At 48.6% G+C, this 14,670-nt stretch overlaps 1 protein-coding gene across 1 annotated transcript in view; it reads left to right on the forward strand.

Annotated features, from left to right (window-relative positions):
- Window positions 1-12,688, forward strand: part of PTPN21 (protein tyrosine phosphatase, non-receptor type 21) — a 57,247-nt gene extending 44,559 nt beyond the window's left edge. The window contains exons 12-18 of the mRNA XM_004681641.2: window positions 9-1,447; window positions 5,230-5,364; window positions 6,395-6,616; window positions 7,800-7,928; window positions 8,106-8,340; window positions 8,729-8,889; window positions 9,118-12,688. Coding sequence (XP_004681698.1) covers window positions 9-1,447; window positions 5,230-5,364; window positions 6,395-6,616; window positions 7,800-7,928; window positions 8,106-8,340; window positions 8,729-8,889; window positions 9,118-9,246 — 2,450 coding nt within the window. The 3' untranslated portion in view covers window positions 9,247-12,688. The remainder of the gene's footprint in view (window positions 1-8; window positions 1,448-5,229; window positions 5,365-6,394; window positions 6,617-7,799; window positions 7,929-8,105; window positions 8,341-8,728; window positions 8,890-9,117) is intronic.
- Window positions 12,689-14,670: the final 1,982 nt, after the last annotated feature.

Genomic DNA, 14,670 nt, shown 5'->3' on the forward strand with positions numbered 1-14,670 from the left:
CCCTCCAGATAACCTCTTTGTGACCAAACAGAATGGATACTATTGTCACTCCCAGACAAGCTTGGATCGCGCCCAGATTGACCTCAGCGGTCGCATCAGGAACGGCAGCGTCTACAGCGCGCACAGCACCAGCTCCTTAAATAACCCGCAGCCCTACCTGCAGCCCTCACCCATGTCCTCCAACCCGAGCATCACCGGGAGCGATGTCATGAGGCCAGACTACATCCCCTCACATCGGCACAGCGCCCTGATACCCCCCTCTTACCGGCCCACCCCGGATTATGAGACTGTGATGAAGCAGCTCAACCGAGGCCTGGTGCCCGCGGACAGGCAGAGCCACTCACTGAGGAACCTCAACATCGGCAACTCCTACGCCTACAGCCGGCCGGCCGCGCTGGTCTACAGCCAGCCGGAGATTCGCGAGCACGCACACCTGGCCTCGCCGCAGTCGGCGCACTACCCGTTCAACCTCAACTACAGTTTCCACAGCCAGTCTCCTTACCCCTACCCCGCCGAGAGGCGGCCGGTGGTGGGGGCCGTCAGCGTGCCGGAGCTGACCAACGTGCAGCTGCAGGCCCAGGAGTACCCGGCGCCCAACATCATGAGAACCCAGGTGTACCGCCCGCCGCCCCCCTACCCCTACCCCAGGCCGGCCAACAGCACCCCGGACCTGTCCCGCCACCTCTACATCAGCAGCAGCAACCCGGACCTCATCACGCGGCGCGTCCACCACTCGGTGCAGACGTTCCAGGAGGACAGCCTGCCGGTGGCCCACTCCCTGCAGGAGGTCAGCGAGCCGCTCACGGCCGCGCGGCACGCGCAGCTGCAGAAGCGGAACAGCATCGAGGTGGCCGGGCTGGCGCACAGCTGCGAGGGCCTGCGGCTCAAGGAGAGGACCCTGTCGGCCTCGGCCGCCGACGTGGCCCCGCGGGCCGCCGGCTCCCCGCCCGCCGTGTTCCTGGACAGGGCCCAACGGGAGGACGCGGCCGAGCCGGGAAGCCCGAGGTACGGTCACAAAAAGTCCCTTTCGAATGCCACCGTGCTGATCCACAGCAGCGAAGACGACGATGACGACGAGTTGGAAGAGGACAACCGGCCCCCGGTGCCGCTCTCGCCGCGGCTCCGGGCGTCCCAGGGCGGGCACCCCCCTGACACGCCGCCCTCCCACCCCAGCGGCTCGGTGCCCGCCCTCGCCGGCCCCCTGCACATTCTCGAGCCCCCGATCCCCGTGGCAGACCCCGAGAGGAGGGCCAGGGACGCCGGCCCCGCCCTGATGGCCGCGGTGCAGCGGCGCCACAGAGAAGGGGTGCTGACGCCCTCCATGTCGGAGTCCGACCTCACCACGTCGGGGCGGTACCGCGCCAGGAGGGACTCGCTCAAGAAACGGCCCGTGTCAGACCTGCTCTCTGCCAGGAAGAACCCTGGTGAAGGCCTGCCGCCGTTGGGGGTAAGCTGGCAGGCTGCCGAGCCCAGCCGGCGGCCGCCGCCGCCCCGGCCGAGCCTCCGCGGCCGCTCGCCTGTCTCGACTCCTCACCGCTGGCGGTCTCCACTTTTCCGCTTTTAGCTTTTAATCAGTTTCCAACACACACACCTTTTTTATTGTGTGAAAGGCTGAGTTTGACTACCTGTAGAAATGAGGAATTTTAGTCATTGTGCAGAGGTAAATTAGATGAAGTCAGACGGTCAACGCCGGAGGTTGAGGGATGGAACAGAAAGGAGGAGTGAAATCTTTTAGCCGTGTGGAGGGAGGTGCTGAGAGCGGAGTCTAGCAGAGATGGCGTTGCTAGTCACCGGCTGGTAAAAATGCACTGGTGACAGCTGTCCAGAGCCGCGTGTGTTCCTCTGGGGCCTGGGACGTGGGAGGGGGAGCATTCCTAATGCTTTGTGTGCCTCTGGAGGTCAGGTCTGTGTGGGTACAGCTCGCATTGCTTGGCTGGAGAGAGTTCTGGAGCTGGGAAGGTGGCACTTTGTCAAAAGAGGAAACCCAAAGAGCTGCGGTTTCCTAAGGTGGACTGCTCTGAGGCCCCAGGGAAGGCCCCTTGCCGCAGTGGGGCTCTGTTCAGTATTCAGTGCAGCAGTGGAGCTCCACTTGCCTCCTTGAGCAGGTTACGAAGTGCCAAGGGTCATGTCCGCTGCCAGCTGTGTGCCCAGCACGGCCCTGCTTCACAGTTCCAGTCTGTACCAGGGCCCCTGTTACACCCAGCCTCGGGGCTGCTAAGTAACTGCACCAAGGTCACACAGGTAGCGAATGGCCCAATGGGAATTTTGATGTTTATGTGTTCTCTTACTGTCCACACTGTTCTCCGTCTGGCATATTGTATATGAGATTTTACTAAGTGACCATTTCTGCTCTGAGCCTTGCTGTGCTCTGCCTCACGGAAACTTTGTAGTTCCGAGTCCCAGCCAGTTGTGGCTTCGGCACGTGCGTGTGTCTGCTCCAAGTCACGTGCTGCGCAGCTTGGGCCTCCACACGGTGCCCTGCTCTCTGGGTAGGGGACCGCACCGTGTTAGCCTCGCCGTCCCGTCTCAGGGCTACCCCCCATCTCTGCAGTCTGCACACCAGTCTGGGGGGCCTGTCACTGCAGGTGTGATCTGGTCTAGGATGTGTCAGCGCCTCCAAGCTGCTGAAAATAGCCACGAAGGCAAGAAAGAATTCACACAGCCTGATAGTGCCCCTGAAGACCCTACAGACTAAAGTTGCTTACCCAAGTGTCATGGATTTATGTGTTTTGGATTTGAATTGTTTGTTTTGAACCTTTCTTGGGAAGATACTCACCCACCTACCTGCACATAAAGGCTGGTGTCAAAGGCTGACTGAACTGGCGGGTTGTGGCTAAGACCATTGTCTCTGGTGGAGACAGGGTGTGAGTGTGTATCCCAGGGTGACTCCTGGCCCACTGGGCAGCGCCTTTCGCAGCGAGTACACCCCCCTTTTATATCAGGAACTGGCATCATTTTTATGTGTGACATGAGTCTTCCTCCCAGAGGACCTTTGGCTGCGTACAGTCTGCTCCTTAAGCCTTTGTCCCCTGTTTGTTTTGTGTGGCACCTGGCACATCAGCTGAATTTGAGGGTTTTGATCCGATTGATTTTCTGAGCAGGCATATTTTCTCTCGGTGGCCTTTAAGGCTTATTGGACTAGTGAAATTATGTGATGGGATTTTGCTTTTGCTCTTTTTGCAGAAGGGATTCTTACTCCGGAGGGCGAATGGTAGCTATGACTAAGGGGAAGGGTGTAGGGCCTACAAGTGGACAAAACTGGGTCTCGGTCTGTTCTCTGCCCAGCAGGCCAGACCCTTCACGCACCAGAGCACCAGCCTCTTTGTCTCAGAGGCAGCTACTCTGCCTGCTTGGCGCTGTTAGTGTCACGTAAGGTTTGGCATGAAAAATGCCTCTAGGTTACATGGTACCGCATAACTGACTTTATGTGAAAGGTTTTCGTTGTGACACGGATCACCCTGCATACAGAGGCCGCACCGTGACCTTGGGCAAGCTGCTCAGCTCTGACTTCCTTCTCTTGCTTATAAATGGGCATCACTGGTGTGGTGAGGGGTTTCACCAGGGTCCTGGCTCATAGATGTGCCCATCTGTATTAGTGTGTTATTGCAAGGTTGGATCATACATCTAACTTAATGACACCCTAATAATTGTAGCTGTTGGTTCAGTCCCCTACTAGACTCCCAACCTTGACCCCTGAGTAGTCACTGGGGAGTTGCCAGTCTCTTACTTCATAATTGCAACAAACAGATACACTAGTGTGAATTAAGGCTGTAGAGATTTAGAATTAATTAAAAACAGTGAGACAAATTGCAGATAAGCAGGAACATTTTAGAATTCTCCACCCATCTCCACCTCCACGGACTTGATTGTCATCTGTAAAAGGTGGACAGGTTTCCGCATGGCTTCAGCTATGCAAAGCTTCTGTTTCTGTTGCAGCCTTGGTCTTGTGAGGTGGTACTAAAGTAAGAAACCATGTTGGGGTTGAAACCATGCGCCTGTGCTCTTAAGGCAGTCAGTAGTATGTGGGGCTAGTTTCCCCAGATGTTTCTTCATGTATGACTTCAGAACTGAACTCATAGCCTGTTAGCTTCATGGAGCATATTTGAGCTGAGCCTGTAGTCAGTTCATGGAGACAAATGCTGAAACCACTGCATCAGCTGGGAAGAGACGTCTTAAATTTCGAGAACTGCATGAGCCAGACCTGAGGTTCTTTAGCAGTTTGGAATTGGCCGCAGTGGGAGTATTTGCCCTGGGGATTAGCCAACCTGCCCTGTCAGAGAACTGGTCGCGCCATCTCCACCCGTCAGCTGTCCCACCCTCTCCAGCCCACTCTGCAAACATGGCCCATGAGCTCCAGGCCAAGCCGGAGCCTTTTAGACGTGTGCCAACTCCCTCCCTCCCCACTGCCCAGCTGCTAGAGCTGGAATAAAATTGCCTTCGTTTATGAGACAGAACTGAGGAAACCTTTTCTGTCCAATTAGGTCTACTGTCCTTATAGCTGCTGCAGCTCCCAAGGAGTGGTAGACCCCGAGAGACCGGCATTCTTAGGCTCACCGGCCTCAGAGAAGAAAACTGCTTCCTTTACAATAACCTTCGTAAACTTCTGTTGCCAGGAGACAGAATTCTGCGGTTGCCTCCTCTCATGCCCTGCCCTCCTCTCATGCCCTGCCCTCCAGGGGTCGTGATGGGGGTTTCAGCCTGTTTCATTTTCCTGCTTGAAAAATGTAGTTCGGAGAGGTATAGTAACTCAGCTCAGGCCACATGTGTCTGCCATGAGAATGGGGATAGAATGGTTCTCCTAGAACTTACTGATTTTTTTTTTCAGGGTGGCATAAGGAATAATTTATGTTTTCCAAACATTATCAAAATTTGTTATAATCAAGTAATCACAGCTGACTTTTTGGCGTGTCATGTTGTGATTTCAGGAGTTCTGTGAAGGAATGCTGTCTGTCTGGAGCCTCACCTTTCATTACACAGAGGCTTGAAACCACTTGCATTTCGTCACCATCTATCTGGGAGACTTATCAAGGCTTTGGCCTTGAAAGGAATGTCTTCCTCCTCCTGTTTGTTAGACAAGTGTGTGCGCCTGTGAGGGAGTGTAATTGGCCCGGCGGCTGCTGGCAAATGTGGACACTGTCCCTCTTCCCAGCCCTTAGTCCATTGAAACCTCTTTTCAAAGGGGCTGTTTTTGTGTATGTCTCATATATATACATGTAAATATTTTTATAGGGAATGAAAAAGAGAGTAGATGCCAAAAAAATCGGACCTCTCAAATTGGCTGCTCTCAATGGACTCTCTCTGTCCCGGCTGCCTCTACCAGATGAAGGGAAGGAAGTGCCCGCCCGAGCCACCAACGATGAGCGGGTAGGTATGGACACGGGCTGCCTCGTGAGGCGTCAGCCTGTCTCTGGCGCCTTTAGTAGTCATAGATGAGTGTTCAGGGATGTTGTAATCTGTCGCTCAACACTAGGGCAAATTTATAGCTAATGTTGTAATAGATGATTTCAGGCTGAGGAGATCTTTGGGGATTTCTGAATGTTGTTCTTTACACCCATGGTGGTCTTGACTCTTTACAGCCTGAGAGGAAATCTACATGAGCACACGTAGAAAAGAAGGCAGATTTGAGTGTTTTGGTTATATAATCTGTCTTGAGAGCTAAAGAGTTGCTGAAGTTCTCAAAACTTCCTTTGTGACTGAGATGTATTTGCTATGAGGTTTTATTTTATCAAATTCTGACAGGCACAATTACATTCTATGCCATGTCTCCAGCCTCTGTGTATTACGTATTATAAAATGGAAGCATCTGTTCATAGAGGTTGGAACTGAGTAGCCTGCCTGAGGATTTATTGCTTCCCAGGAGAATCTTGTTTCTCTGGGGTAACAAAACTGACCAGAGATTTATAGACTATAAAACAAATTGCTTTAGGTCAGCTTCTACCTTTGATTTATAATTCTCACCAACAAGATTTCTGAATTTGTTCTTTGAACTCTTTCCTGTTTGCTAAAGTTAAACTTTGGTTTCAGCTGGACTTTTTTTTTTTTTTTGAAGAATTACTTATTTATGCATACAGAACTAGGGTACAGGCCAGAGGCACAGGGGTGGTGAGAGGATTCACCAGAGACAGAGTGAGGAGCAGAACAGGCAGATCGATGAAGTACACTGCTGAGGGGAGCAGCGGGTGGGCCAGGAGGGGTCTGCCACACCACGTGGGTCACCTCCGGGGTAGGGAATTGAATTCACATTGAAGCGGCTGTGTCCTAACACTTTGCGCCACCAGGGAGGGTCCTCACCTGGAATTTTCAATAGTAGATATGCTAGATACATTAGACTTGAAGCAGAAAGTGTCACCAAATGTGACGGTATTCATCTTATTCTACATGCTCTATCTTACAGTGTAAAATTCTGGAACAGCGACTAGAACAGGGAATGGTGTTCACAGAATATGAACGAATTCTTAAGAAACGCCTTGTTGATGGGGAGTGCTCAACAGCACGTCTCCCTGAAAATGCAGAGAGAAATCGATTCCAGGACGTCCTTCCTTATGATGACACCAGGGTGGAGTTAGTCCCAACCAAAGAAAACAACACCGGCTACATCAACGCATCACATATTAAGGTGAGCAGGACACCTGGAGCAATCCATAGTAACGAAGGGCTTCTCAGTTGAGTGGAAAGAATTGTAAAGTGAGGATCTGTCTCCTAAAAACACCCCACTTTGAACCATGGGGACAACACTTTGCGAGCTGGGGGCCAGGACAGCAGGGCCAGAGGCAGAGAGCGTGCTGAGCAGAGCTGAGGTCAGGGCTGCGCTCTGTCCCCCACTGTTACCAGGGCTTGGGGAGCACGTCTTGGCCTGACTGTAGAACTTGGTCCCCCTGAATCCGAGGGCCCCTTCAGCCCACCCGCAGCGGCGCTCTCGGGCAGCGGGCACTAGTTGTCCCGTCACACGCGCGTGACTTGTGCGGCCTGGGCTGTGCCAGCGCCGTCCTCACTGCGGGGCCGTTGTCCCCTCGGCATCCCCCCGGAATCCTTTTTGGAGGTAATTTTATCCCTTGAGGAAGCTTTGCTATTTTTCTCTGGAAACACTAAAATGCCATTTCACTGGGGTAGCGTTGCTCCCGTAGGTGAGTAAAGCCTGATGCCCTGTCGTGGCATCTTGAGCTGCTGGCACTAGGCAGCGTGCCTGCTCTGGGGAAAGACACATTTTCTTCTTGTGAGTGAGTGAGATCTGTGGTCAGGTGTTGTTTTTCCTCTTTCCCACCTTTTTTGTGGTTTGCAGGTGGTATTTGAGAGAGAGTAAAATCATGTTGTCACACAGATATGATGTGAGTCTAGAGCACGTTCAGTTTTTTTTTTTTTTAAAGATTTATTTATTTGTGCATACAGAACTGGGGTACAGGTCAGAGGCTCAGGAGCGGTGAGAGGCTTCACCAGAGACAGAGTGGGAAGCAGAACAGGCAGATTGACGAAGTACACTGCTGAGGGGAGCAGCTGGCGGGTCAGGAGAGGTCTGCCGCGCCATGTGGTCACCTCCGGGGCAGGCGGGAATCGAACTCATGCGGAAGCGGCTTTAGATTCTCAGTGCTGTGCTTTAACCCAGTGCGCCACCAGGGAGGGCCTAGAGCACGTTCAGTTTTAAAGAAGCCTGCGATGGGGTGGAAAAGGAATAAGAAAAAGCCTGTAAGCTCTAAGCCTTCAATTGCAGCCCCAACTAAGTTCACTTTGTCCGAACTGCCACGAGCGTGCTCGCCTGTATGTCACACACACCTGCCCATTGTATCTCACCTTTCTAATTTCAGGTCTCTGTCAGTGGGATCGAATGGGATTACATTGCCACACAGGGGCCGTTGCAGAGTACCTGCCAGGACTTTTGGCAGATGGTGTGGGAACAGGGAATTGCAATTATAGCAATGGTCACTGTGGAAGAGGTGAGTACTCCTTTCTCTTCAGCGACTGCCTGGCCCCAGAAGAGCGGTCACCGTGTATCTGGGCAATGCGACCTTTGGAGAGAACGTCCGGGGGCGCCGGGGCTCTGAGTGCAGCACACTGCGGGCCCACAGCACCCCGGCGGGCCTCGTGTCTTGACCTTGTCTTGTCTTTGACAGGAGGGCGGAAGGGAGAAGAGCTTTAGGTACTGGCCGCGGCTGGGCTCCAGGCACAACACCGCCACCTACGGGAGGTTTAAGATCACCACGCGCTTCCGCACAGACTCGGGCTGCTACGCCACCACCGGCCTGAAGATGAAGCACCTCCTCACCGGGCAGGAGCGCACCGTCTGGCACCTGCAGTACACCGACTGGCCCGCGCACGGCTGCCCCGAGGACCTCAAGGGGTTCTTGTGTGAGTGCCTTTGTGCCCAGCACAGCTGTCCTCGCGTCGGTTAAATCAGCCACAGAGAGGAAGATTTGGTTTCCTTCCTCTTGTCTGATAAAAGCTTTGGATTTGCTTCTGAACATAAAGGTCTGCAGTGTAGGGGAAACTTCAGAAGTTCTTAAAGTATCATCTGTAGGTTGAAGGCTGTCCCTTGGGAAAAGATCTCCGTGGCAGGCCGTGATGGAGGGAGGCCCCGGCCTGTCAGTGGCGGCTTGGCCAGTGGGTGGGGTTGGCCGATTGGCGACCAGTACCCCTATCCGGAGGCCTCTCGATCCCAGGACAGAATCTGCAAATAGAGCGGCCGATTGGCTGTGACTGAGTCCTTGTGTTTCTGTGTTTCACTGGCATTCCACAGCATACCTTGAAGAGATCCAGTCTGTCCGACGCCATACGAATAGCACAAGTGAGCCCAGGAGCCCCAGCTCGCCGGTGCTGGTGCACTGCAGCGCAGGCGTGGGGCGGACAGGAGTGGTCATCTTATCGGAGGTCATGATCGCCTGCCTGGAGCACAACGAGGTGCTTGCTTCCTTTTCCTTGGCAGGGGTGGGAGGGGAGGTGGCCTGGGCACGAGGCCGGGAAGAGAAGGACTTGAGGGCCGAGTGGCTCTTTCCGAGCACGTTTCCCGGGTGTTTAATGAAGAGGCCTAGGTACAACGAGCCCATCCGGCTCCTGGGCATATTTCTGTTTGGACGCCCCCTTTCTCCAGGCGAGGGCCTCACCGCCACTGCTCTGTCTGTCACCCAGATGCTGGACGTCCCCAGGGTGCTGGACATGCTGCGGCAGCAGCGGATGATGATGGTGCAGACGGTCGGCCAGTACACGTTCGTGTACCGGGTTCTCATCCAGTTCCTGAAGAGCTCGCGGCTCATCTGAGCTCACAGCTGGGCTGGGACTGACCGCGGCAGCGTTCACAGCTCGGAGTGCCTGCCTGCCGCCCGCCCTCTCCTGGACGCGCCTGCCCACAGAAAGCTCCTCCGACAGGAGAGAGGGTGTGAGGGCTTCACTGAGAGCGCGCCGGTCACTGGCCGCACGGGGCGGGGGGTTTCGGCCGGACGGGTGCTGCAGCGGACCCGGTCCAGGGCCCGGCCTGCTCTGGCCGCCCCAGTGCTGGCCTCGGTGCTGGCCCGCGTCCCAGAGGTCACGTTTTCTAGACAGTGTCCTCCTGTTTTCTGAAACTATGCTAGGCGATGCTGCCGGTCGTTGAGGGTGCATGAATTTTTTAAAGCTAGTTTTTGATAATGGAATTTTATTTTATGACTAAAATATTTCAGGCTTTCTTGTTGGTAAACTGAACTTTCCGTGGCAATGAGCTGCAGACAAGTGGCTCCTTTATCACTTGGTCTTTAAAACCATCTTACTATCCTTTGCCCTTTTAAAGAATCCTGAATACGTAACAGTTTGGTTACCAGACCCAAAACTACAAGAAGAATCTAAAAGTGTTATTTTAAAACATAAAAAAGGCATTTTTATATTCAGAAAAAAAATTTTTTTTATCCAAAACTTCTATATCTTTGTGCTATCAATATTTTCCAAACAAGAGCGCTCAACTCACTAAGGTACTGAAAGGAGTCTGCCAGCAGGAGGGAAAGTTGGGGTGAAGGTACAGTATTTAAAATGTGACCATGATCAGATTTGCTCATTTCTTCAGTATTATTCATAAACATAAATGAGTTTGGTTATATGGTTGAAGATGAAGTGAAGAACAATTGCATAGGATTGTTTCAAGCACTTTTTTGGTTAAAATCAAGAAATCTGAGTTTTAGTAGATGTGTTGCTGTATAGCTGAGGCAGTAGCAGTGGCAGTGGGTTGCTTCAGCGTTTTGGAAGAGGTAAGTGTTAAGGATGTAGGGTGACTGGGGTGAGCAAGTGAGGTGTAGGCTCAGGATGGGAATGCAGGGTGCCGGTGTCTTGTGAAATGCAGTATTACCCGTCTTCGGACTGAGGCTTGGGATGCAGGTTCCCCACAGGTAGGTAACCCCAGGAAATTTAAGGCCTGTCCCTCTCAGTGACTCACTTTTTCCTTGCAGTTTTTCCACCTAAACCTCTATGCTTTAACAAATAAAATTAGGATCATTCAAAGACGCTTTGAAGAGGCTGGATCTTCCCTTGGTTGTGGGAAGGGCGGAGTTAGTAGTTGTTTCACATCCCCTTCCGGCACTACAGCCCAAACTTGCGGGTCCCCCAGGAGAAAGCTGTGTTACTCAAGAGGTACTTGAATTTTTGCTCCTTAATCTTTGAACTTCTCTGAAGACGTCAATTTTAGTTAGTGGTGTCACTCCCCCAGCCTATTCAGCACATCCCAGTGGGCAGCCCCAGGCTGAATTAATGGGGGGTAAGGAGGGGCGTGGTTGGTGCTGGTCCCAGCCAGGACGATCTTGTATTTGGAGCAGAGTAGGTAATGACTAAGCGGTACATGTAGCTGAAGCACCATCTCCGTTTTCTTTTAACTGAGGCTGCTTCTCTAAAATGTCAGATCAGACTGTTTCCCCAAGTTACAATATCCTAGGGGTAGTTCCGAGTCGCACTAAAGCAGTTGAATGCTCCTGTCCTTCACACAGTGCGTATCTGCCTACCTCCGAGTCACGCAGAAACCAGCCACTGAATTTTCAGAGGAAAATTCAAAAGATATCAATGGAAGTGACTGTTGAAAGTGGGCACATTTCTCATTTAGGTACAGCATGTGAATTTTAAATCTGAATTTGTAAGAGTTTGGTTTAAAGAATCATAGACTCAGATGTAAATAGTTATTATAAGAACGGGATGAGAGTTTCATGGTGATAGTTCCCATCTCCACACCGTGTAAAAGACAGGAGTGTTTCCAAGGCTTTTCTAAATTTTCCACGGTACGTTTTTAAAAAGTGCTTTTCTGTCAGGTTTAAGCATTGTGAAGTGCCCCACTGACAAGAACATATTGTAAAACAAAAAATCTGAAGAGTAATATATAGTATATTTGTATTCTTATTGTAATAATTTGATTCTAAGTAAACTGTTTATGAAGCTAAAATGTGTCCTATAAATGTCACTCTTAGATGTTGTATGTGTGACATAGCTTCTAAGATCCATGTAAATTTTTTGTCCTTTTTGAATTTAAAAATTTTAATTACAGTAGTGAATATGAAAATATTTGTCAGTAAAACGAAACCTACATTACAGTGATTTCCAGCAGTGAACACTGAGGTGTGGTACGTTTCCCATATCCGAATCGACAACGCTATCATCTGCCAGACTTACACTATGCTTTGCGTGTCTTAGTCTCTTTTAGTTCCATGCTAGTATTATTTTCATATCAGAGTTACCAAAATGTTTATTTTTGCAAAACGTAGATTATAAACAGGTGTTTTCCATTGATCAGTTTTGACATCTCTGGCATCAGTTTTCCTGATTAGTGAAGGTTTTTGTGATGAAAATCGTGTAATTGGTCATTGTGAGCACAGAAAGTGTTCATTTTAGAATATCATTTGGAATGTTGATTGCAGCCATTATTAATTACTTCCTTCTGAAACGTCTACTGTGAAGCATTCAGAAAGTCCTAGAATTAGCCTTTAAAACTCTTGGGCAGGATCAAAACTGGACATGTGCTTCCTTAGAAACTTCCAGAAAGAACAAGGTCTAGGTAGAAATACAGAGAAAGAGACTAAGGGGTAACAGCAGGTTGGGGGACCAACTTCTCTGAGAAGCTTTCATCATCATCAGAAGAAGAAAAAAAAGAGTCATATTAATGTTCACAATAGTAGGAAAATCTATATGTATATGTGCTGTATAATGGGAACCTTATATGTAATAAGAGATAAAACTGGAGATGTAGCTGAGCAGCAGGAGTGTATTTGGGATTTGCATGAACCAGAGGAAGTAAGAACTACTGTTTTATTATATGTCGTTTTTAATATCAGCTTTTAAAGGAACTCTTGGATATAAATTTAGGGAAATTACTTCCCATCAAGATTTAATGTGGAACAAACTAAAACTGTCTCTCTCCAGTTTAAATTTATTTAAAAAAAATTAAATTGGAGGGGTATGTTTTTTTGAGCTCAGGGATAGACATTTCGAAAATAGAGGATATGACGTGCTAGAAATTTACCTGGGAAAATACTCCTCAAAAAACCATGAATTTTTCAAATTTCTGTAGCTGAAGACTCCATTTATGCTGGTATCCACAATTACAGAAAAATGAGGATGAGTCAGAAAGTCCAACTGTTTAAAGTTTGTATGTGTTGGGGAGTACATGGTTACAGAACTTTAGAAAATATTTGAAGGGGTCTTAGATTGTTAAATTGGCAGTTTTCTGTATATTGTGGACAGTTACCAAATAAAAATTATGCTCTTAAATTCAGTTGTATGTTGAATTATTGAGATGTAGTAAGATCTCCCCTTGTAAACAAGTACATGGATGTTAATTAACTTTTTTAGTCTGTGCCCCCAAATCTTATTTCAACCATAGAGGTTCTGACCAATAAGCGGTGGTATATGGGACCAAGTTACCATAATCAACACCAAGAAAAATATATGACATCTTTTGTCCCAGCTGTGCCTTGGTGTGAGATCAGAGACCAAGTTCTCTGGGGTTCAGACTGAGCATCACCGCCAAGTGAATCAGGTTTCATGAGAGAGATGGGCCTAACTGAATGTCACGGCAGGGGTTACAGAAACTTGAGAGGCACGTGGAGAAAGGGAGAGAATAAGACATGATGAAGTGAGCAGGGATCCTACATCCGGACTGGCTGTGGGGGAGGCAGGAGAGAGGGAGGGAGGATGAGTCAGCAACACCCTCCCCTGCCTTCCTGCCCCTTACATTCCCTCCTGGGGCTGCCACTGGCATGGAAAAGGAGGTAAAAGATGGGCCAAGAAGGAAGTTGAAGGTCTGGCATCCTGCTGAGGAAGTGCGAATTCCAAAGCCAATTTTAAATTATACTTTAATGATACAAGCAAGCATAAATGGGTAACAAGGCAGAAATTACTGTTTGAACTTGTCTTTGTAGAAATAACACACTGGTGATACTGTTCTGAATTTTTGAAAATTACCTATTAGGTAGGAAATCTTTTGGTCACTATTCCTTAAGCGACTTTAGTTGACGTTGTGGTCTGTCATAAAAGCCTCTGGAATGCTCTTGAATAACTGTGTGTCCAAGCTGGCTGAGACAGACTCGCATTCCAGTGGCATCAGCCAGCAAAATGTCTCTCAGCAACTGGGTAGATGTAAAGACCAGTACTTCAGCTGTCAAATGTATCCACCATGGACCTTTTAAAGTGTGCCTTGCCTATATTCAATTCACACTCTAAAAACTTGGTGGAAAAAATCTTAAAATTCATTCTTAGAAGCACTTTTTACTGGTGATGAAATTCAGAGGGTTGGATTATCTATGTTAGTGAGAAAGTGAATCTGGCCTAAATTTTTTGAGTAGGTTGCTGAGACTAGTCCAGATTTAATGATAATTGACTTTCCATTTCCATCTGCTTATTCATCGGCTAAAAAAAAAAAAAAATCCAGAACAAAGGAAGGGAGAAATACTTGCTTCATCACTTTTCATGAGTGCAGAAACACAGGTCTGGCTACTATTATGCATGCTGTGTGTCTTCCAACTCTTTTAATCCTAAAATTGTTTTGAAAATCACTTGCAATTAGTGGCCATGGAATGAGACAAATCTTGATCACTCATTTTATAGTACGATTTACTGAGATATCTAAGAGGTGGGTCCTGAGAGACACAGTGATGATGTAATTTTACTGGAATAGTGACAGTGGGAGGCTGGTTTAGTAGAACAAATGGCCTGAAAAAAAGTAAATATTCTCAGAGATGATAAATATCTAGAAGAGTTGATAAGAGTAGAAATAATGCAAAACTCTTTCAGTTCACATTGAATTGAGTTGAACAAAAAGATGAAGGAAAAAAAAAGCGAGAAATACTAATCTGTCACAACTTTTAGACTACAACTCTAATAGGTTTGTTTGCATACTTTTTTTGGTGATACAACAGAGACTGAAGTAGTTTTTATGTAGGGCTGTTTCTTATAAGTTAAATTTTGTGAATATCATTTTGGACCCTGTCTGTATTAAATTTTTCAATTCTAAGTTTATTGTTAAATCAAGCTTGACACAATTACTAATACATTAATTTCTAAGGAACATGTTGAAATGGGAAAATATCATATTAGGCCTTTTTAAAAATGCAGACACATAGTCAAACCTTACTCAAAAGATTGCCATTGGAATGGTTTTGCTTTTTATTGTAATCCCAAGTAGTTTTTTTTTTAAAGATTTATTTATTTATTCATATAGAACTGGGGTACAGGCCAGAGATG

The sequence above is a fragment of the Condylura cristata genome, unplaced genomic scaffold (assembly GCF_000260355.1).
Source record: "Condylura cristata isolate star-nosed mole 26May11 unplaced genomic scaffold, ConCri1.0 scaffold00013, whole genome shotgun sequence".
Lineage (NCBI taxonomy): Eukaryota > Metazoa > Chordata > Mammalia > Eulipotyphla > Talpidae > Condylura > Condylura cristata.